We start from the raw sequence: 21,400 nt of genomic DNA, 5'->3' as shown, positions 1-21,400 counted from the left end.
ATAATAATTATGAGGTTTAAATAATGTTTTCTTATCATTATAGTGAAAAAATCTACAAAGTTTATTTACATTCATTACGTCTCTATGTCCCCCTAAACCTGCACACACTCGTCTCTTATATATAATTTACTTTATATCTATAATTATTAGCATTGTAAAGTTTTCTTATATAATTTACGTTATAATAAGTTGGTGACATCTACGACTTATTGCGTGCGCACCATTACCAATATGTCACCCAAATAACCAATCATAACCCACCACTACTATAGTTCTTAATTCTCATTGGCTCAGATACAGAGACCTTTCGGCAATCATATATTTTACTTTTGAGACTAAAAATTAACCAATCATAACCCACCACTACTAGTTCTTAATTCTCATTGGCTCAGATACAGAGACCTTTCGGCAATCCTATATTATACTTTTGAGACTAAAAACTAACCAATCATAACGTATATTTATATTAAGACTTTGTTCTGATTGGATCATATCTAGACTTCTTGTACGATATGGAAGTTTCAGTAGTAATCAGGTGTTGAGTGTAAACAACAGTGTCGAGAAGAAGTTACTGAAGATTGAATTAGGTAATTTATGTCTTTATTGACTGTAATGAACTGGTTGACTGGGGTAGATACATCCGGTTAACAGTCTGATGGGAATAATGACATAATAGACTGACTGACTGACTAACTGACTGTGAAGTGAGTGACTGACTGTGACTGTGCACTTGACTGAATGTGAGGGAGTGACTGTGTAAGTGTAAACTTTACCAGTTATTTTATGCATAATATTTTACACTGAGGTATAGTGATTTGACTGGCTAATGGACACTTACACTTTTAGTTCCATACTGTGATGATGGTACACTCGTTATTGAAGTGTTTTTATATACCTGTAGTTAATTAAGGTATTATTGTTTTGGTCAGGTACAGAATTTTTGTATTTTAAAGTTTTAGGTTAGGTTAGTCTAGATTAATTTGGTTAGGTTAGGTTGGTTAGGTTAAGTTTGTTAGGTTAGGTTGGTTAGGTTAGGTTTGTTAGGTTAGGTTGGTTAGGTTAGGTTAGGTTGCAATTATGTTTTTCCGATGGTTTTAATGTGTTTTCATATCAGATGCCAGATGAACAACGTTGAAATCCGACTGTGAGAAAAATTTAGGAGTAATGATAAGTAGGATCTTAAGCCAAGTAAACAATGTGTATTTGCTCTAAAGACTAATAAAGTACTTGGGTTCTTACAAAGGAGTGTTAGTTAAAAGACTAGCGAGGTCATCCTAAAACTAGATCTTGCGGTTGTTAGACCTCACTTGGATTACGCAGTTCAGTTCTGGTCACCGTATTACAGAATGGATATAGAATCCTTGGAAAGAATCATAGGAGAATGACAAGACTAATCCCAGGCATTAGGAACCTTGAGTACAGAGACAGGTTAAAGCATCTTAATTTGCACTCCCACGAGAGACGTAGAGTGAGGGGGACATGATAGAGGTGTATAAATGGAAGTCAGGGCTAAACAAAGGGGACATTACAAAGGTACTCAAACTATCCAACCAGGAGCGAACTCGTAAAATTGGTTTTAAATTAAACAAATTTAGATTTAGGCGTGAAATAGGTAAACACTGGCTTGGAAATATGGTGGATGAATGGAACAAGTTACCAGTCATCATCATTAACTCGAATTCGCTGGATAGCTTCAAACAAAGGTTGGATGGATATATGAGCAATACGGGTTGGGTGTAAATGGGACTGCCCTATATGGACCAATAGGCCCGCTACAGTTTCCTCCATCCTTTGTTCTATTCTGACCTTCTTCAAAATAGGTGCATGACCGAAACGATAATTCTCCCATTAATTGATACACTTATTACTGTGGATAATGGTCTCAGGTTAAATAGCAATTACAGGAAATATTTTGATAGGTATTTCTTTCTTAACGTACAAATATCTCAGAACAGGAGGAGGAATTGCAGATATTGTTATTTTTGTTTTTATTTATTTATTTTTGTTATAGGTAGATGTGTTCCATCGATCCGAGGATGCCGCGTGTGTTGGTTTAACTGTCAACAACTTTATTTACTTGCTTTATCCTCTTATCCATTGGTAGGTCTATTAGCTGCTTTGACGCTTCCCAGTGACCGTTCCATACCTTACTGAACCTAACCTAATCTAACCTAACCTAACGTACCTAACCTAACTTATCCAACCTAACCAACGTAACCTAACCAACCTAACCTAACCAAAAGCAAAATATCTATACAGTACCAATGTAAATCTTATACACTATAATATAATAGTTGCCGGAAATGTTCATACACACAGAATGGTGACTGGGGAGTGTTTGTGCTTTTCCATCTCTGAAATGTTCTTTGCTTGTGTAATCTATCACTTTGGCATTGCTAGAAGGTAATAGTTTGGACAAGAAAATGCGCCAAAATAATATTACCAAAAAATAGCGATTCCTTCACCTGTTTTGGGATGCTCTTGAGGTGAGTTAATAAGCACCCCAGAGGACATTGTTCCAGTATTAATGTGTTGTCTCTTTTATGATATCCTCACAGGGGTGTAGAATAGGATGCCTCAGGATGGGTTGGGGAGTAAGTCGGGTGGGAAGAAGAGGTCAGGCGGTGTTCCTCGCGTGCGGAGTCACACGGACGCCGAGCTGCAGTACTACCGCGACCAGGACCACGACAACCTCCTCCCACCACCCTTCAGGTACTGTACGGTGTTTGTCTCTATTTCCTTTATGTCTTAAATGAACGTTGGAATTTGATGTCTTTCCAGTTTTCTAATTCTACATGTTGTCCATCACTCAAATTATTTATACCCGAGATTAAAATTAAATTAGTTTGTTTCAAGTTTACAGGAGTTCATTCTTGTGGGATTTTATTATAGTACTATATACTGTATTTGTTTGGCCAATGTCTTCATATTGTGGCCAGTAAAGCATTTCTCTACAACTTTTAGTCATTTGTATTTGGAGAGTCAAAGTCATATGGGAGATGCCACTAGAAATGGTATGGCAGAAGTTGATGTCATTTAAGATCATGTTGTTATATTGCTGTATAAATTAATGTTAGGTTAATCAGTACAGTATTTGAATATGATAAAGTGTGTTGTCTGGCTGGACTGACTGTGTAAAAGACAGGAGCACATCAGAAGTTTCTCATCTTGTGCCTCGCTGTTGCTGTAAATCAACTTTTATTTCCCATATTTAATAAATGAAAATGCTCTCACTGATAAACTAATAATATACATAATGAGAAGAAGAACAGAGAGTCAGGTTGTAGAGCAGTTATATACCATGTGGTGTACATTGGTAGCCACAGAGTCCACACATTCCCCCCAAAAACATTTCTCTGCCCAAGCCACAACTCAGTCCTGGGATTCCAACCACTTGATAGCTTCCTGCACATCCTCAACACAACACAGACAACCATATTTTTTACAGGAGCTTGGTAGGTGCTGGAGGGCGCTGGGCTCATGAGGTATATTACTGGGGTGACATAAAAACTTAACGCCGCTTGTGTTTATCTTAATTACAGTTGGGTCTTAACTAAGCAACATTGATATTGATTGTGTGGTATTGAGTACTGGTAGAAACTGTCTCCAAGGATGATAGTATGTGGAAGTTTTGTCAAATGAGATTTTACAAGTACAGTATACAGTTTTTATTTTCATTTAATTATTTTTTTTTTAATCGGAACTTTAATTTTTCAGAGCCCGACTTCAGGATCTGTTCATACAAATAGAAAAGGAATTTGAAGCTCTGTATGCGGAAAATTTTGCTTGTAAGTATCATGAAATATCAAGATTTTATGTTTTTTTTAAATATTCTATGACTGTAATCTATTATATGTATTATTACAATACAGGTATCGTTGGTGTACTGTACAATACTGTAGTTTATTGAACATGTGAAATAATTTTAGCTTCAGAATGTTATTGCACTTACAGTAACAGTAATTGTCAACCTTTTCAGTGCAAGACAAAATTGACGGCCTCACCGAGAGACTGGAAAGAGAATCTGTCATAGGAGAGCGTCCAGGCGGTAATGATGAGAATGACGGAGCGTCCACAAAAGGCCTGAAGAGTAAATGTGAGTTTGATTATTGTTCTCTTGTTGTATGTCACATATTATATCTGGTCAGCCATGAGTTACATCTTTACTTCTGTTTTTATTAATATTATTATTGTCTTCAGCTTCATGTTTTTATTTGGTCGAATTTTCAAAATAATAAAAAAAGATAAATCAACAGTGGAAGGTCACGTTGGGTGTTGAGGTTTTGATAATAAGATGTGTAGCCATAACAGTCAGCTAAGTTAGGGAAGAATGTAGTCTACCCCCAGCCTTGAGTGGGAGGCAGGGTGTGGTACAGGGGCAGGGTGTGGTACAGGGGCAGAGTGTGGTACAGGGGCAGGGTGTGGTACAGGGGCAGAGTGTGGTACAGAGGCAGGGTGTGGTACAGGAGCAGGGTATGGTACAGGGGCAGAGTGTGGTACAGCAGTGTGGTGTGTGGTACAGGGGCAGGGGTGTGGGTGGCAGGGGCAGGGTGTGGTAGGTGTGGTGCAGGGCAGGGTGTGGTGTGTGCAGTGTGGTACAGTGTGGTGCAGTGTGGTGGGGTGTGGTGCAGGGTAGGGTGTGGTACAGGGGGGGGGTGTGGTGCAGGGGGAATGTGGTACAGGGGGGGGTGTGGTGCAGGGCAGGGGTGTGGTACAGGGGCAGGGGTGTGGTACAGGGTGTGGTGGGGCAGGGTGTGGTACAGAGCAGAGTGTGGTAGGGGCAGGGGCAGGGTGTGGTACAGGGGCAGGGTGTGGTACAGGGGCAGAGTGTGGTACAGGGGCAGGGTGTGGTACAGGGGCAGGGTGTGGTACAGGGGCAGGGTGTGGTACAGTATAGGTAAAAACTTCCCCACATGTAAAAAAAAAGTGCAATTGGGACCGGAACATCGGTTATTGGGCTGATTAAAGTTTGCAATAAATAGTGTATAGATGTTGTCTACTACCAGAGGTGTTCAGTAATAAACAGAGTGTTGTGATGGTGATGTTGCAGCTGGTTCACCTGTTCTGCAGCTGGAAGTTATGCAGGACTGTGGCTTTCTTCCCTGGGCAACTGATCGCATTTGTAATGGTCTGATTTATCTGTATAGTACTTTGTCTCTCTGTAGCAAACTTTATATCATACATGGCTAGACTGTACACATATGAGAACTGTTGCTTACACTACCTGCATATATTACATACAGTATATAGTATTAGCCCATTTTATTTTATATTTCCCTTAACAAGAAAATTATAAATAGTAGATTGTGTATTTGAAGAGAGAGAATTGACAGAGTTTTTCAAGAGCGAGTATTATGTTTATTTACTTATTGTTTTGAAGGTCGATATATTGTGTAAGCTGTAATATAAAACCTTTAAAGAAATTATTATACAAAATGAACTTACTGCTTATAGTCACGGGGAGTTTCTTAGGTAATCATGTACAGTAAAATTATAAGTGTTGGAGAGATTTAATTGTATACAAAATCATAGACAGCCCAGTGTGGTGAAACTGGCAGACAATGAAAACAGTGATGAATCTGCTGATACACACATATTGATATGTATATAAAAAAACAAGTCGAGTTTATGGTCGCTCCAATGTACTTGTGACCTCGGTACTAATGGCCGCTGTTTATCCCACCATAAGGAACAAACACCAAATACCACGATATTTCCCCCACACTTAATCCCATCTGCCGGGTACCTGGAATTGTATCAGGTGTTAGAAAAGTCCCTGTGTACTTGCAGTAATTGAAAATATAACTATTAACCGTTTTCTATTTACAGTAAATTTTGGAAGTGGATACCATTCACAATATTTACTGTAAGTAGATCAAGGGCATATAACAACGGAGGTGCACAGGGACTTTTCTAACACCCTCTATAGCCCAGGTAGAAGGGGACACAAGTAATATAATGTGTCCATCACTGAGGTTATGAAGGGATCCAGTTGGTAAGACTCAGAATTCATGTACTAACTACAGTCCTGTTTATAAGATTAATCCCTTGCGTACGGGTTCCCTCTGAGCTGAATAAAATCATCTGGCATTAGCCGAATAAAATATTAAAAGTGGCGTCTCTACACTGAAGGGGCTAACATGTTACTATGGAAAGAATTTTTAATAGGAAGTGATGCTTTTTTGAGTGTACAGTATGTCAGGGTTGCTCATAGACACTTGGGGGCTCTGTTAGCACTTGCTTTGGCATTAGTTTCTGCGTTATGTTTTTTTATTTATTTTTTCATGCTTATTTAATTAGTAGCTTTATTATACAGTACTGTACAGAGGTTTACCTTGGTAGTGTGTACAGTATTAAGTTTGATTTTCTTTTAGAACAACAGTTTATAATTCTGGTGTTATTATTACAGTATATAGTATTATTAGGGTCAATGTGTGTACAGGTGGTCCTCTTTTATTTCGAATTTGGCAAAAGCGTTTATTTTGGGGGTGAAATTAGACATTCTTTAATGATATGAGCATGGTGAAGGATCAGTTGATGAATGGTCATGAGAGGGAGAGCATGTTCACACATCTCAGTTGTATTATATATTTATTTGTATTTATGTCATGTTTTTTTATCAATGAAAATTCAGTCCCACGTAACCCCAAAATTCCTGGTCAGATAAGCATTCCCCTTAGTACTATATGTTATTAATTTTGTTAGGGGAAAATTTGTTTGCTTATCACGGTTTTACACACATCAAAGGTTTTCAGGAAAAGTACCCTTGCGATAAACAAGGACTACCTGTATACGGAGTTTAAAAAAAAACATATATGAAAATAGAGCTGTGTGTTGAAAGTTCAGTAATCTTTGGTGAGTGGGAAGTGGCTAAATGTTGACTGTGCAAGAAGTAGCATTGAAGGAGTGCTTTGTCCTTCCCTCGTGTGTGTGTGTGTGTGTAAAGCTGTAAGTTTGTAATGTACAGATAAGTTCAAAATTAAAGCTGTAAATATGAGTAACTCGCAGTACAGTATTATTGTAGAACATTTTACAACTGTCTTGCTCCATGACCAGACAGACATTAAGAGAATTTACAATTACGTATTTAAGTTTGAATATTTTAAGAATGTTTTTATATTTTAATATATCAGATATTTACTGACAACTATTAGATCCTTTTGTTACATATATACAGAACCACAAGTTTAACTGAACCTTTTCAACTCTTGTTTCTGGTACCAGCTGGGGGCCAGAGTTCACAGAAGGTGAAGGCAGCCAACAAACTGCGTGTTCAAACCTCCAAGATTGTCTCCAGCTTTAAGAATGACACTGTATCTTGCCGAATGGTACGGGAGTATGTTGGTCACAGAGACGGAGTGTGGGACGTGGCAGTGTCTCGCGTCGGCACACCAGTCATCGCTACAGCTTCTGCTGGTGAGATGGGGGGGTCTTACTACATCAGTGATCAGATATACAGTAGTCTGTGTGCTGAAGTGATTAGAGGAAGCAATTGGAATGTTATTATTTAAATAAAAGTTCCTGCAGTCTCATCAGGTCACAAAAAGGCTTTAAGCTGTGAATGTAACTTGTAGTCTCTCCTCCCCTTCATTTCTTCAAAGCTTGAGAATGTTAAAGTATACATGACTATCGCTCAGGGAGTCAGACCTATACAGAGTTTTTCATGAGAGTTGATGCTTCATAATTATGGACTCTCAATCTGTGACCCTAGTTTTATCTTATTTTTTCTTACGTCTCTTTTTGAACATTGGTTTGCTAAGCCTGGAGAAATAGACTACAATATAGCCTCAGTCACTAAAAATGTTGTTATTTTCATTATTGGGTTATGTTGCCAGCTTACCCAGACCCCAGACATCGCACCTCTATTACAGGGTCATGACTTTTATTCCTAATAGGCCACTAAAAGTTGCAGTCACAATTTCAAAGCTTTACTTTACAACTATTGGTTTTGTCTCACTACCAAACATTGTTGTCTCTTGATAGACCTCTGTGATGCTGATGGGATAATATTTATTTCTCAATTCTACAGACCAAACAGCATGTGTGTGGGGCATAGATGGGGGTCGGAACTTGCTGCAGTACACTGGTCATTGTGGGTCTGTTAATTCAGTCAAGTTTCATCCAACGCAAGACTTGATTCTCACAGCAAGTGGTGACCACACTGCACATGTATGGCAAGCTGCCATCACTCCTGACCAGCTGGTACAGTATAATTTTTATTTTCTGTAAAACCAAATGTGTCCCTAAAGGTTTTACTGCCTTGCTAACCTCAGAGTTTTGACTTAAAAATGATACCATCATGTCTATTATTTATCAATTCCCCCTTGTATTCCACACACACATGAGAGAGTTTAAGATGACAGTTTTTACATCTTTTAAAGGTATTAGGATTTTAATAAATATACTGTGTAATATTGCATTGTTACTATTTGACCTGTCATTATCATGGTAAAAATTCAAAGAGGGGACAGAATACAACAGTGTCTGTAGGTTATACAAGATATTGGGGTGCAGCTGCCAAGTGGGTACACCACTCAACTGTCCACAGTGTTTATAGTTTGTGCCCAGGGCACCCCCAGTCTACCCAGCTGTAAATGGGTTCCTAACCTTACAATTGGGGAAGTGAAGGGGGTTGAGTACCTAACTGGTCATCAAGATATATCTTCTTCTGTTATTATAGCTACATTGATTATGTTAATATGCTTCACCTTACTTTATTTTCATTATTTATATTTACCATCCACAGCAATTAAACATGCAGAATCAAAAGCAGGATTACCTTATTGTACAGCGTGTGCATTCATCGGAGGATGAAGTTGATGGCAGTGATCGCGAAGACGAAGATGACGGAGGGATGATGTGTGTGCGAGGTGATGGTGGAGGAGCAGCCACACTGCGCACACCACTAAAGGAGTTGACAGGACACACTAGTGTTGTGATCGCTGCTGACTGGCTGCCAGGTGGAGATCAGGCAATTACTGCTGCCTGGGACAGAACAGCCAACCTTTATGATACACTTACTGGTGAACTACTTTCTCAGTTAATTGGTAAGTAAAATGCCTTAGATCAGCATAATATAAATGTTCAAGTAATGACCAGAGACAAACTGAACATAATTGACACTTTCTGCATTAAAGATGCAAATGATATGTTTAACATTTTATTAAAGATGAAGAGAGATGTTGCTTAATAAGTCTGACACACACACACACACACACTAAGCAGCAACAAAGGTTATCTAGAGTATAATAAACATTGTTCACATCATAAGCAGAAACAGTTCTGGTATAAATTATGTTGTATAAAAGATAATAAGGACAAGCCTGGTATAATTTACATTGTGCAGGAAGATTAGAAATTAAGAGGAACAGTTGAACATATTTATATTTTGAGGAATGATCACTTAATCTTTGTATCTTCATTACACTAAAAATAGCTTTAGCTTATATAAATTGAATTTATGTTTCCTGTTAACACACTTAACAGCAAAGGCTTTTGTTATACTGTACAGCATTGTCCTATTGATAAGCCGTTTGATATATTTATAGAGGGTTGGACAGATGACAGTATAGACATACACAGAGTGGATGGAAAACAGCTCTCACATAATATTATCTCAGGGAGGTGCAGTAGTCGGCAGAGAATAAGACTTATATTAATTTCAGGTTTAGTATTTATGACTTACAGCCTTTACTCATAAAGTATTATGTGACCCAACTGACCCACCCTAGAAAGAACTGACTAATGGGTAAGATGACAGTTATACAAAGCTCTAAGTACTTGTAAGATATGAGTCCTTAATAATGTAAAAGTGATAAATGCACTGTGTCTCCCATAGGTCACGACCAGGAACTGACTCACTGCTGTTCGCACCCAACTCAGCGCCTTGTAGTGACTGCCAGTAAAGACACTACTTTCCGATTGTGGGATTTCCGCGAGCCAATACATTCTGTATCCGTCTTCCAGGGACATACAGAGTACGTAAAGCATCAGGTTTAGGGAGATGTGTTGTTTTTACTTATATTTAATGATTCTTTATCTCTCTTCCTTTATTTTGTCATCTATTCAACAATATCTTGAGAATGGTTGACCTAAACTCCTTCACAATTACGGGATAGATTCATTTCATGTAGATATAAAACTGAGTACTGTAATTAGATACCTGTACCTCACTCCATGTTCACCACTACCAACTATTTTCGGACATTTCTAAAAAATATCTCCAGTCATTAACTTGAGATTGTGAAGGGCAGATGACTTTAGATGGGCAAATTCAATTAAATAACAAAAGGTTCGAGTTGAATTCAAATATATTTCAAATCTAATCTACGGTCACTTGTCACTTATTTTCAGGAACATGCTTGGGTTACCATGACCAATGTTCAGAGCTATCCTAGGGTTACCATGAATTACTTTCAAGACCATTTAGGTAGTAGGTATTAGGCAGCTACCAAACTGGGCGGTACTACAGCTGGGAAGATATTGGAAGCATAATGTGTTGTCTATGGTAGATCTTGCTGCCACATGGCATAACAAAAATTGTGACCAAGTCCCAGGTTGCTGATCTGACTTTCTGCCTCATTTACACACAATTGTAGGGTCTCAATTGTTTCTCTTAGTATTGACAACACAACATACATATATTGTTCCTCACTTTTTATTTATTTTTTTTTTTTTCTTTGTGGTTCTTTATTATTATTGTTGTTATTATTATTTTTATTATTATTATTATTATTATTATTACTGTATTATTATTATTATTATTATTATTATTATTATTATTATTATTATTATTATTATTATTATTATTATTACAGTATTAAATTTTTGCCCCCCAGGTTCCGATGTGGGTTAGTGACCTGTGCCTGGGTGGGCTAATTCCTGTAAAAAAAAAAAAATACAAAGGAAATTGTTAGCAAAAAGTATCAAAAACTGTTGATCAAAATCTAATCATTGGGTTACAGTAATATGAGTGAGTATCATTGGTCAAGTTAGCATCTATTGAAACTTGATCTGTAACTCTTAAGCCATGGCAAAGCAGATCCACATACAGTAGTTGACTAAGAGAATCCTAAAGGGAGGGAGGTGCTGTAGGGGTGGGTGGAGACTTGGTAACGTAGCAATTAATGGCAATTAATAGTCTGCAATTTTCTTTACACACAACTAAAAGATTTTTTTTAGTTTAATTATGAGACAGGCACAGCATACACTCCCTCCCTGCTGTGTTCTTTTGTCTACAACTGTACGTTGCAAAACTTACTTCCCCAGGAGTGTGACATCAGTGTCCTTCACCAGAGAAGACAAGGTAGTGAGTGGCTCTGATGATCGAAGTGTAAAGGTTAGTACAGTGTCTCTATGTAATGGAAGTCTATGGGAAATTTGGGTTCAGTATATGGAATTTTGATTTGCGAGAGATGACATTATTTATTTAATTTACTCTGTGCAGGTTTTAGAGCACTTGCTATTGCCATTCAAACTCTTTTCTTTTGATAGTATTGAGCTTTATTATTCGTGTTAATGAAAGGAGAGACAGGGTAAAAAAAATATCTCCATCAAAACTATATTGTTACTAATCCTGGCTTTCTTAGGTGTGGGATGTGAAGAACATGCGATCTCCACTTGCAACTATCCGCCTTGACTCGCCAGTTAATCGCTTAGCTGTTTCACCCACCAACGTCATTGCTATCCCCCATGACAACCGCCATGTACGTCTTTATGATCTCACGGGAAACCGCCTTGCGAGATTACCACGGAGTAACAGACAGGTGAGAGCAGTCTGTGTCTTGTTCTTGACCGAGATTAATAACTCAGAGGTTTAATTATATACAGGATAGCTTGTATTATTGTCTTGGGTGTTTAGTTAATGTTTCTTTGAATATTTTCTTTACACCTTTCACAATGGTGTAACTTGCCATTTTGACTCCTACTGACAAAAGACTGGGCTTGTGTAATAATTTCATTACTTTATTATAAGAATAAATGCACAATGTAGACACTCTTGCTTATATGTTATATGTCGCAGAGGACAAGTTCATCCCTTGTGTGTGCATTGAACGAGAGAGTTCACTTCTTTTTTTTTCATAAATTTTATTCATTTAGCTTAAATTTTCAACTAACTCGACCCAATCTATCATCATTATAGTCTGGAGTTGTGAGGTTTATTAGGAAGCTACATAGAGTCTTAACGTATACTCCTGTCTTCAGTGTCATCGTCGCATGGTGTGCAGCGTGGCTTGGGGTGAGGACTCGCTGGGGGCTCGCTGCAACCTCTTTACCGCTGGATTCGATCGCGTGGTGTACGGCTGGTCTATACACTCATTTAAGGAAGGCAAAGACTGAGTATTTCATATCCTCAGAGCTTAAGGGATCCTTTCACTCACTGTCGGTAAGTTTGTTCATGATGGCCGCCCGAGACCTTTTATGTTTGGTTTATTTGTCTGAGGTCTAAACCCTACTAAAACTACTGACTTCGGCTAATTCCCCATGGTAGGCTTATTATACTTACCAGATTTTGTATAGTGCCATAACCAAGGTTGATGAAATGGTGGGTGAGTAGTTCCTCACAACACTACCTTGGGTATATATACTAGTTTGGACATTTATGCTCTGCTGTTTGTTCTGTTCATCATATAATAATCTACATCTATAGTTTGCAGAGTTTACACAATGGTTGGAAAGATAATGTGATCTCATGGTAATTGTTCATTTGGTGCAGATATGAGTGTGTACTGGGACTCTCTTCTCCATCAATGTATCGTGTGCCTTTCATATGCGTGGCACATCCCATTTCAACACTATATTAGTAGGTAATTGTGGTGCAGAATAGAATCGATGACCATTATACAGCTACAGGTTTTAGAAATGAATACTGTATCTGCTGTCTTCAACAACCAAGGAATTTGTTTTAGGATACAAATTAATAGTAAATTAATTGAGAGGTGGTAGTAGAAGTTGTACGAGTTAATGTTCCCCGTGTAGGTCGAGAAGAGATGTAAACAGTGGAAGGTATATAGCAGTGTTGTGAGAGGAATAAAACACTATTTACAGCTGATGATAATTGTGATGGAGAACAGAAGGAAGTGAAGCAAGTCTTATAACATTACCAGTGCTATCTCTTGTGTACATTATTAGCAAGGTTAATTTTTGTGTTAAGGACATTGTTCATAGGTTCCGAGTTGAGTCACACACACACACACTATATATATAAATTAAACACTTCTACACACACACAAGCACAGGTTCCAATATCAATAACATGCCAATTTTGAACCCAGGAACTGTATATTAGATGGATTTAACCTGGAAAAAATGTACCCTATATAGATTTGTCTGTGATGTGACAGGTGAGGTAAAAACATAATCTTCCATTACTGTTGTGACTAGAATATTTGGCTTAAAATTTATCGCCATAATGAGATGAGACATTTTTGTACGATTCCCCTAGTTGTGTACGGTATAACGGTGTCAGATTCGTACGACACAACTAACCCTTCAAGTTTATTTATATCATGAGCATATCAGTCACGCTGAATTTAGTCATTGCTGTGTTTAAACCAGTATCAGCTTATTATCTTGTCTCTCGTTCTCATGTGGGAGTGTTCAGAGAAGGAAGGAGGGGAAAATACAGTATTGCAGTTAGGAGAGACTTGTGCCAGACTAAGCCTCTGTGGTATACATGTGAAGGTCCAGCACCGTAGGTAACAGATGGAACTGGTCATTAGCACATGTACTTAAAAAGAGATGGATGTGGAAATTGTCTATCTTGGCTACATACATCAGAGAGCTGGAAATAAGACAGAGGTTGATGAAGTGTGATACAGGATATTGATTGCGAGTCATTTTTTCTAATACTTGCCTTGGGTGGTGAGTTAGACTCAGAAAAATCTTCATACAGTGGATAACAGTTCCTCCGTTTCACTACACAAAGATAATTCATCGTTTCTGAAGTTATCATATTGTATGGCATTGATATTATGATACGCATCATACGTTGATATTATGATACACATCGGCCGTTGAAGTATTTTATTACTGTTTGGTGAATCAGTTTGGCTTGGGGGGGGGGTGCAAAAGATAAATTTCCATTTTATTTCTTTCTTTCTCTATATATTAAAATTATATTTGTTTGTAGTGTATGAGAACTTTGTTACTCTTTCTGTCATGGCTTGGGGATGAAGACTGAAGGGATCGATCATTTAAAAAAAAGTAAACAAATAAAAAATCCCATAAGTATGAGGGGGTCTTTATATTGCATAGGATCAGCATTACCTTGTTATTCTTGTTTGGGATTCCTGTCATTTAGTACTTTTATTATACATTTTCTGTACTTATGAAATGCCTGTACAGTAAATTCTATGTATTTATCTGTATTATATATGTTATTTCTCATATGTATACTGTAGTAAGGTGAGAAATGGTGTCTCTTAATGTGGATTCTGTTTCCTCTTATCAGTACAATGAAAGAGTTATTATCTGTTTGGTTTATATGAGGAGAGAACAAACTCGAGGTGTACTTAAATGTGGTGTAGTAGGTGAAGTACAGTTATGGGGTAACACACAAGAGGATGGGAAGAAATACATGGGTGGTCTTGTGTGTGTGTGTGTTGGGTAGTGGTCCATTAAGTGTGGAGGTGGAGTGTGTCCTTTAGGAACAGCATCTCCATTGTGCAACCATATGCATTCTAAATAGTCTCTGATGTTTCCCTATAAATGTTTAGTTTCTTTCTGTATATTGTGGAAGCCACATTGATTGAAATTTGCCAGTGATTAAATAACACATGTGTATAATGAACTTATTATTATTGCTTTCCATGCATCATATTAACAGTACTGTATACTGTACTGTATATGATTTTATTAAATTTTTATATAGCATTAACATAGATTGTAGCTTTGAAGAAAACAATGTTATCTAACACAGAAATATGCACAAACTACATACACCCATATAGAAATATATATATATATATATATATATATATATATATATATATATATATATATATATATATATATATATATATATATATATATATATATATATATATATATATATATATATATATATATATATATATATATATATATATATATATATATATATATATATATATATATAACACTTTAGTAAATATGTTGTATAAGCTGTGTGATGTGTAGCAACATTTACTGCTAGGATCAGATGATTGTATGTTTGTGATTTATAGAAATGATAAGTTTTTTGATGCTTCAGCTTCACCCAGCACCACTTACGTTACCCAAGTCCATACATGTACAGTATCACCACATTACAAATTTACTCAACTCAAGTTTCACGTGCTCTAGCAGCCTCTGTTCTCGTGTTGTTCTTACCGTCTAACGGGAAATAAGACCTTGAAATGAATCACTGCCTGGAAGACACCAGACACACTGCATATTCTACTCTGTGACCATTAGCTAAACTAAAACAGATTATGATCTTGTCTTCTTCCTCACGTGAAATTCTTTTATCAGGAAAAATTTAAGATTTATTGTACTTAACATTTAATCCAATGTTAATATGATAAACAGCATATCAGTCCAACATTTATTTTCCCCATTATTATCTTTCCTTTGTTTGGTCTTCTGCAGTACTTTTAACCCATGTTTTGGTATTTGTTCTCTTGTGTTATATACAGCTGCTCCCCGACTTACGACAGGGTTAGGGACCGACATCCAGGTCGTAAGTCGAAATGGTCGGAAGTCGGAAATGCTTAAATAATACATAGAAAATCGAAAATGGGTGTCTCTTTTTCTTCTCAGCACCACAAAACACTCACTTTTAAGCTTGCCAGCCATTTTAAAGTGAATTACAGATGAAAATTTCGTCTGTGTACTGACTTTGGGACTCGAAAATACATAATTTAACCAAATTTTGGTACAACTGAGGCAGGTCGTAAGTGCGGGTGGACTTAAGTCGAGTAGGTTGTAAGTCTGGGAGGAGCTGTACATAGGATTGTCTGACATTCTACTAATTATCCTGGAACAATTGATTGTTATGTTATCCAGTAGTAGTGGGGGGGGGGTCTAGCATCCTCTTCATTAATCAATCCTGGAGTGACTAAATTTTCCTCATCCAGTATTTGTGTAGTCGTCTGGAAATTCTCACCATGAATCGTCCAGAATCAGTTTGAACTTCATTTTCCGATGGTCATTAATGTGGAGTCAGCAGACTTTTTTTTTTTTTTGCCTGTCAGTAATGAAGTCCAGTACAGTATTTTGGTGTGTCTCCTCCGGTGGTTCTTTCACCCCCCTCCCCCCTTCTGTAGTGGCTCTGTGTGTATGTGTGCGCGCGTTTTCTACCCACAATCTGTCTCGCTTCACTTTCAATAATCACTGTCATGTCCTGTTCTCCACTGGTTATTTAGTTTGTTTTCTGGCATGTTTACCCTCTCTTGGTTTGTTGCAACGTGTGTATTTTAGTGATCAGAGAAGATGTTGTCTGTCTGGCTCATTAATTGTCTCATTGGACATAAAAAGGGAGTTGTACCGTCTTCCACCAGTCATGTAAGCATTGTCTAGCTTCATGCACCATCACTTGGCTATTTTGGTTATTGGTCACTTAGGATTGTGTTAACTTCGTGTCTAAGGCTCATTTTCATGGCTTGTTGGTCTTCCGAAATTGTTATCAAGAATATGATCATGGTGTGTGTGCGTGCCTCGAGTGAGTTTATATCTTCTATTCTTTAATATCGTTTATCACTTTTGTTTTTATTTATATTTCTGCTTTGATGTATAGTGTAGCAGGTTTGTGGTTCTGAAAATACACCCCCCCCACACACACACACACACACACGCACACAAAATGCCCTGATTACAAAATTTACATTGAAGTGCTTTCTATGTAATCCTACATTGTCTAAAACCTGATTATCATTGCATTTTTCTTATATTAGTTCCCTCTGGTTCTTGCACACTTAACACTACCATCCCCTCCTATAATTGCACACCTAATAATACCAGCCAACTAAAGCATCAATCATAATGCACCTTCATACATAAATGAGGATTGTGTTATCTCATCAAGTAATGTCTACCTCATTCAACTGATTGACATCTGCCAAGGCAATTTATAAGAACCCACCCCCACCAGTGCATGCATATGTGTGCTTTTTACCCTGTCTTGCACCAAGCTACTGTATTTGGCTTCCTGATTCCACATACTTTCTAAGGTAAATTTAATTTTTATATTTCAGTTGGTGCATCTGTCTCACCTTAACAGGACTGATTTAATGTTTCTGGACCTATATCTTAATTAGTCCCATCGTGAGCCTTCAACAGTTTCATAGTTGTTCTTTTGTATATAAAATTTTGTTCGTGGTAACCTGCAGTCTTCATACTGTACCATCCTGCCTTGTTTGCATCATCAGAGGCTTTTACAAGTACAGTAATGTATTCTTAGTTAAGGGGAGTGCCCGGCTGAAGCACAAAATTCATTATTAATTCATTAATTAATATAAATTTCCTGTCAGCAATTAAGGACACCAGATACATTGTTGCTATATCAATTTTCAAAATCCTACTTCTCCATAACTTCTTGCTAAATTCCGTTGAAATTCATGTGTAATATAAGTAATTTATTCCTCTTGAACGAGACATATAGATATTTCTGATTATCGCTTTTGTTTTGGGTGCATGAATTTTTTTCATAACTTACCATTTTTTCCTCAAAATATTTATAAAGGTAAAACAGCAAATAATAAACTAAGCCAAATAGTATAAAGAAAATCTATATGTTCAGCCATGCATAATGTTATTCTACTACTTTGATTTTGTTTTATTAGAATCGGTCCAAAAATAGCCAAGCCCTTAGGGCCGATAAAGGTGGCGTGAGAGCAACTCATGATTGTACCTCACTCTTGCATGTTTGATGGGTAACTGACTCTTGTCCTGTGGTTAGCAAGCTGAGAAAGGTGCCGGATACTGATTTCTACCAAGTGATTGGTATTATACTTTACACCAAACTATTATTATGAATACTTTTCTACAGCTTTTTCTACATAAACAGAAGAGCCCTCTAAATGAAGGGAGGTAGAACAATGATGCATAGCTACATAAATATTACGAATTATGCAATAAAAATATGTCAGCATATGGCCATAGGCAACAGCTTTCCTCAGGAATTATTCTGAATATTTTCGTGATTTTCAGATTTTCATCGTATTTTAAGCCGTACGCTCCCCTTAAATTAAGTCAACATTTACTCCAGATAACATATCCATCCATAAATCCTCCAAGATCTTCATGTTAATGTAAGTGTAATTTATCCACAAGTATAATTTGAGTCCATGTATAATGATTTCATTTATTCTTCGTTTGTCCAAAATGAATACAGTACCATAAGATTTACATGTGTCTGAGAAACTATGAACAGGTGTTGATTTGATTTGATTTCATTCCTAATAGGACTTACACGTCTGAACAGTATTTATATACAGTAGTCAGTTTAAAGTGGTGACAGGATGTAATATTAGTGGGAATATTTCAGGTCCAGTATAATGGATATGTAATGTTGTGTATGTTGACGTGTTTGAGACATACAAGTTTATAGTTAATAGGTGTTCTGGCATTGCCTGTGGGTGTTTGTATAAATTTGAAAGAGTAAGATGAGATTGCTTTACAATTTTCTTGCTGTAGTAACTGCTGTTTTGGTATTAACAGTGACTTGATAAGAAAGTTTCTGCAAGTGAATGATACTTGGTCTCCAGTTGCCTATATCACTGAAAACTGGTGTTTTATTGTGTAAGCCTTACAGAAAAGTATTTTTATTTAACAAAGTTTGGAATGTGTAAATAATTGCATAAAGTGATGGCTAGTAAACTTGTACACTATTGCCAATATATATGTAAAATACTGTAGTTCATGTAAATTACTCTCTATAGGAATCTATTAACTACTGTACACACTGTTGCCACTGGGAGGTACTATACTTTATTTCATAGGATAAGAAATTAGATGAAATTTATATCATTGTCATGTGTACTAATATAATCATTCCTTAATCCCATACCAAGGATTAAGTCTCCACCCACTTTTAGAAGCCTTAACACCTTTTACAGTTCACAAAAGTTGACTGGTTGCTGAGAGAGAGAGACACACAGGTAAACCTCCACACCATATACACTGTTATTTTTTTTCTTTAGTATTTAATATATTATTATATCAATTGAAAACTTAATTTTCTGCAGTAAACATTAAGATGAAGCTGTGGCAGACTATATACCCCTGTATATTGATTTACAGGAGGACACTCTTACCAACCCCTAACTAGCAACATTAATGAATCGTAACGAGTGCTATCTTCCAAAAGTGGGCTGGGCATAATTGACAGGTTGGTTCTGTAAATATTTGTACAGGTGATTCAGCATCATTGTGTTTCAAAGAGGCTTAACATAATTATTATTAAAGCATGTTGATCATATTTCACACATGTTATAGTTGCAGCATTATTTTTTTTTGTTCTTCTCTTCTTAAAGCTTTATTTAGTGTATATTTTATCCTCTCTTTATTATAGGGTAAGGTTTGTCTAGTCAGAAGCATTTTGTGTTCTGAACCAAAGTAACCAAACATGAGTTATAATTTAGGGTGGTGTTTGTCATCTAAATTTTAATACAAAGAACTAGGGGGAAAAAAATCTGAAGTAAATGGGAAATATTCGTACGATTCAGAGTGGTATCTTAGAATGTGAATTTATACTGTAATTTTTTATGTTCTTGCCAAAGACTTACATTTTGTGTTCTGGAACAATATAGCAATGTTTCCTATGAAAAAAAGTTTGTGTTCAGTATTATGATTAGAACTTTCATAAATGTCTATACTTGGATCTTAATTGTTTTCTTATCCATTATGAGTTTTTGAAATAGCTTGGGTGGGAGTGTGTGAGAGAGGGGGGTGCATGTGTGTGAGAGAGAGAAGCTTAATTATCCTAAAGTACTTGGAAACAAAAAACAGTTGTATTTAAAGACCTTTTATGAAAGTTATGTTAAGGGAGTCTTCTGTAGTGGACGTCTCCCCTACAAACTGCGTATCGCATTCCAATGTGCCGCCTCCCCTAGCAACCAAGCGAGAGCTGTCCCCAGATGTTACCGTATCTTAGCAACGGAACTAGTCACCGGCTACTTCTCGGGTTTTCCCAACATGACTCATAGAGGACTGGCGGCTGCTGCTGGGTGTATATAAGCTCTGTCTCTCCCTTGAGATTCAGTCTGACCAATCTTCTTGAACAAGCAACACCTCCTCCTCTGCCGCTGCCTGGCGACCCTCGCCTCTCCTCCGCCTGCCTGGCGGTCCTCGCTCCCGCCAGCGAGCATGTCCTTCTCTGAGCTTCCTCACCAACCAACTCTCATTCTGCCCATTTTCCTGAACAAGCAACATCTCCTCCAGCAAGCTCCACGCTGTTAACATTTCATTCAACCAGGAGGCCAGCAACAGGCAACACCTTCTCTAACGAAGCTCCTGCACATCTACCTCCTTCAACACGATACTCACCGAACGTCTTCTACTGAGCTGCTCCCCACCACACGGCATCTCCAGCACCAGACTGTCTATCATATAACTTATATATATTATATAAGAAAACCACATTAGAGTTTCCTTCCATCCTGAGTGCTAGACAACATTAATATCTCGATACCCCTACACTTCTCTCTCTCTCTGATAAGGAATGGCTGGTAATGTTCATGAGAATCACATTTCGAGGTTTATCAGGGGTAATACGTGTATCTTGTATATATATTGTGATGATGTCTTGTACTATGACTCACTGTTCATAAATTTTATGTAATTATCTATATAACTTAACTTGCATCTGCTGTAACTATCTGCACATGAACTCTCTATAACAATTTTTTTTAATAATCTATATCTATCTGTTTCTCTATCTACATGAAGCATCTACTTGTTTAACTCCATAACCTGTATGTGTTTTATGACATCGTGATGAACTTCCTTAAACCGGCTTTCTCAATTTCGTTGTATTAAGTTCTGTACTAGGTGTTCATATGCTGTGTCAGTAGAATGAATTTTTCTCCATCAGTGAGTGAATAAATGCCAGTGACACAAAAAGATTTAAGTTTAAGAAATTTTATCAAATAAACAACAAAGACAGGTACATAAGTGTTCATACAGTTAAGAATAAATTAGTTATAGTAGTTTAGTAGGTAGTAGGCAGCTATCAAACAGGGAGGTACTACCATCTGGGAAGATATTGGAAGCATATTGTGTTATCTAATGGTAGACCCTGCTGCCATATGGCATCACAAAAATTGTGACCAAGTCCCAGGTTGCTGTTCTGACTTTCTGCCTCATTTACACACAATTGTAGGGTCTCAATTGTTACTCTTACTATTAACAACACAACATACATATATTGTTTCCCACTACA

General features: G+C 37.2%; 1 protein-coding gene across 4 annotated transcripts; it reads left to right on the top strand.

The window, feature by feature from the left end:
• The first annotated feature begins 483 nt into the window (after positions 1–483).
• On the top strand, positions 484–19,840 carry LOC121855634 (WD repeat-containing protein 37-like). 4 transcript variants are annotated; one of them, XM_042350700.1, is made up of 13 exons: positions 552–587; positions 2,012–2,100; positions 2,559–2,712; positions 3,718–3,788; positions 3,980–4,096; positions 7,225–7,416; positions 8,030–8,202; positions 8,747–9,047; positions 9,839–9,977; positions 11,269–11,338; positions 11,589–11,765; positions 12,205–12,385; positions 17,214–19,840. In XM_042350700.1, exons 3-12 carry the CDS (start codon positions 2,573–2,575, stop codon positions 12,337–12,339), a joined length of 1,515 nt encoding a protein of 504 aa, XP_042206634.1. In that variant the 5' UTR covers positions 552–587; positions 2,012–2,100; positions 2,559–2,572; the 3' UTR covers positions 12,340–12,385; positions 17,214–19,840. The 4 variants fall into 4 exon arrangements, with proteins under 4 accessions (XP_042206635.1, XP_042206633.1, XP_042206632.1 ...); XM_042350701.1 differs by lacking the exon at positions 2,012–2,100 and having other exon boundaries at positions 484–587; positions 8,792–9,047; XM_042350699.1 differs by lacking the exon at positions 2,012–2,100 and having other exon boundaries at positions 484–587; positions 18,169–19,840.
• The last annotated feature ends 1,560 nt before the right edge of the window (positions 19,841–21,400 follow it).

Source organism: Homarus americanus, unplaced genomic scaffold, assembly GCF_018991925.1.
Source record: "Homarus americanus isolate GMGI-L3 unplaced genomic scaffold, GMGI_Hamer_2.0 scaffold48090, whole genome shotgun sequence".
Lineage (NCBI taxonomy): Eukaryota > Metazoa > Arthropoda > Malacostraca > Decapoda > Nephropidae > Homarus > Homarus americanus.
This window is presented reverse-complemented; position numbering and strand designations above follow the sequence as displayed.